Here is a 2,500-nt window from a genome sequence, read left to right on the forward strand (position 1 = left end):
GTAGTCCTCCAGGTGGGACAGAAACTCCTCTTTTCATTTCGAGAAGAGAAAGCACAGTGAGAGTGAGAGTTAACGATACCATACACAATCACTCAAATCATGTTTGACGTGTAGAACACTAGAACCCGGGTCTTACCTTGAGAACTGTAAGAAAGGCTCTGAGGATCAGCAGCGGCCAAAAGCAGGCTCAATATCCAAGTCAGCGTCTTCCACAAAATTTCCATAATTTAGAGAAGGTCTGACATGGGGAGGGGGTTGGGGGGGGGGGGGGGGGGGGGGGCTACACGAGGATTAAAACAGTTCAGTCAGTCCAGCACCATAACAGATCCGATCTAATGATCATCTCTGACGCTCTCAAACTTCGGTCCACAAAGACGTCCAGTCCAGGAAGCTTAAAAGTCTTTGGAAATTCGAAGCCTCCAGGTCTGACTCGCCTGTGCCTCCGAACGTGTGCCAGCCATGAGCGAGGCCAAATTACTTCAAGTACGTCCAGAGCAGCAGATCTACAGCGGGAGGTTCTCGTTTGAGTCTGTCCATTTGTCTGCCTGGAAATGAATCAGAACAGAGGACATGCTTAAGCTCATTCAAACTGGACAGTGATATCTGTCAGTGCATCTGCCACGGGGACGTTCCTGCACTCCTCTTCATGCTCTCGCTACCTCTGAGCTCATACGTGATGTATGCAGGCCAAATGGAGCTTCACTCTTCCACGCTGCCAGATTGGACCGTCTCCTGCATTGGGCCTTCGAGTAAAATAACGCCGGGGTTACAGTGACAGGGTCGTTTCATCATGAACAGCACTGGGAACTGTCACGCCAATCTGGCAACCAAGGAAGCGAATAGTCCCCTGATCATCTGTTTTCAACTCTCGGCCTTTCTACACAGAACGAGTCCTTGTTATATTAAAACACTAACACCTGTATTCAGAGTCACCGACTTAAGTCCAGAAGTTACGTCAGTGGTTACGTGAGGAAAGTTCCTCGTGTTCAGAGTCGGGTTACGCAGCTGCTAAAGTGGATTTTCTGGCTGCACTATTTGGATTATTAAAATCACCTGTGTGTAGGCCACGCCTCTGAGGTTGCCAGATTTTTCATGGGTAGACGCGTCTGAGACGGAGTTTTTAAATACGGTCTAGAGTCTAGACAAACAAAGAAAAAACACACCTTTAAACCTGAAACAAACCAGGGCTAGAAAATGCGGACTGGAGAAGGAAATAACGTTTTATTGAAATGCCATCAAATGTAATATGATGTAAAATAAAAGCAAGAGACAATTTCAAAATGAATTGAAATGGACTGCATGCAACCGAGACACGCCTCTGTCTTAGATACACTCCTCCCCCGTGTCCGGAACTCTCGCGTAACTTCTGAACAGCGCTGAATAACTAAAGTCTGTAGTTTCTGAATTCCGATGTGTGTAATTTCAGTATTAAGTCCTCACTGAAGCCTCAGCTCTGATTACAGATCTAAACCAGACCACAGGTTTAGAGGACAGTACAGTGATGCTGCATGACGTCATAAACCAGCTGACGAGGTGCCAAATTACAGCATTGTTTAGGGAAGGGCAGTTCAGTTGGTTCAGTCAGTCAGCTCCAGTCTCCATGTGGTGTCATCAGTTTCAGTCCAGACCTGCTAATTATCTGCTGAGTCGACTCAGGAGTCTTTACACAGGAAAATCACCACACTGAGCTGAATCCTGAGTCTTCTGGGCTGGAACTGATGACTCCATGCCAGATTTTGGACAGAGGAAAGCAAAACAAATCATCTTCACCATGTAGTTAGCAAAAATAACCCTTAATACAGCATGATCAAGGTCACTGATTACAGTGGTTTGGATAGTAAACAATGAAAAACACAGTTATGGAAACACCGTCTGGAGCTCAGGGTTATTTACGTTCTTAAAATCCAAACGGTCTAGTTATGAGAATTATAGAGAAGGTTACCGATTCTAGTTCAGTGGGGATAAATGTCCAGAACAGTTTGATTACGTCCCTGCTCTGAAGACCCTCATTAAACCCGGAGTCCAGTGTTAAAGCAAAGAAACCACCAAACTGAGCTATCACCACCACATCCAAAGACGGCCAACAACAAAGTTCTGTCAGTGTTTCCCACGCAAAGGCCAACAATAAAGCAGAAAAAAAGATCTTTCTATTGTAAATGAGTGGATGTATTTCAGATGTATTTGGGATGGAAATTCTGCTGAGCAGCCGACGCCCCTGGTTAATGACGAGCAGCGGCTCGTGACCGTAGACTTTAGTGGAGACGCTATCACACTTCTTAAAAATATTTTTAGAGTAACCCTGTAATCGGCAGCTGAGAGTCGCCAGCACGCAGTCATCCAGCGTCCAGCGTCCAGCATCTCGCTCTGAACCGTACGTTTATTTAACTGTGTTCTGTACAGCATGTCTGTTTCCTGAAGATCTGATATCATTAACCAAGGTTTCCATGTTTCAGCAAAATTTCCAGCACAACTACATCTCATAATCCACACAAAAGACCTG

General features: G+C 45.5%; 1 protein-coding gene across 2 annotated transcripts in view; it reads right to left on the reverse strand.

The window, feature by feature from the left end:
- The window catches only part of adamts6 (ADAM metallopeptidase with thrombospondin type 1 motif, 6), a 92,380-nt gene that overhangs the window by 86,051 nt on the left and 3,829 nt on the right, over nt 1-2,500 (reverse strand). Inside the window, exons 2-3 of one of the 2 annotated variants that reach the window (XM_053686643.1) lie at nt 137-545; nt 1-29 (exon numbers count right to left, since the gene is read on the reverse strand). The exon at nt 1-29 is cut by the window's left edge and continues 336 nt beyond it. In XM_053686643.1, the coding sequence (XP_053542618.1) occupies nt 1-29; nt 137-224 (117 nt within the window). In that variant the 5' untranslated portion in view covers nt 225-545. Of the gene's footprint in view, nt 30-136 lie in introns of both variants that reach the window. The other variant, XM_053686644.1, reaches the window with a different exon arrangement.

This window comes from Ictalurus punctatus, chromosome 16 (assembly GCF_001660625.3).
Source record: "Ictalurus punctatus breed USDA103 chromosome 16, Coco_2.0, whole genome shotgun sequence".
Taxonomy (NCBI): domain Eukaryota; kingdom Metazoa; phylum Chordata; class Actinopteri; order Siluriformes; family Ictaluridae; genus Ictalurus; species Ictalurus punctatus.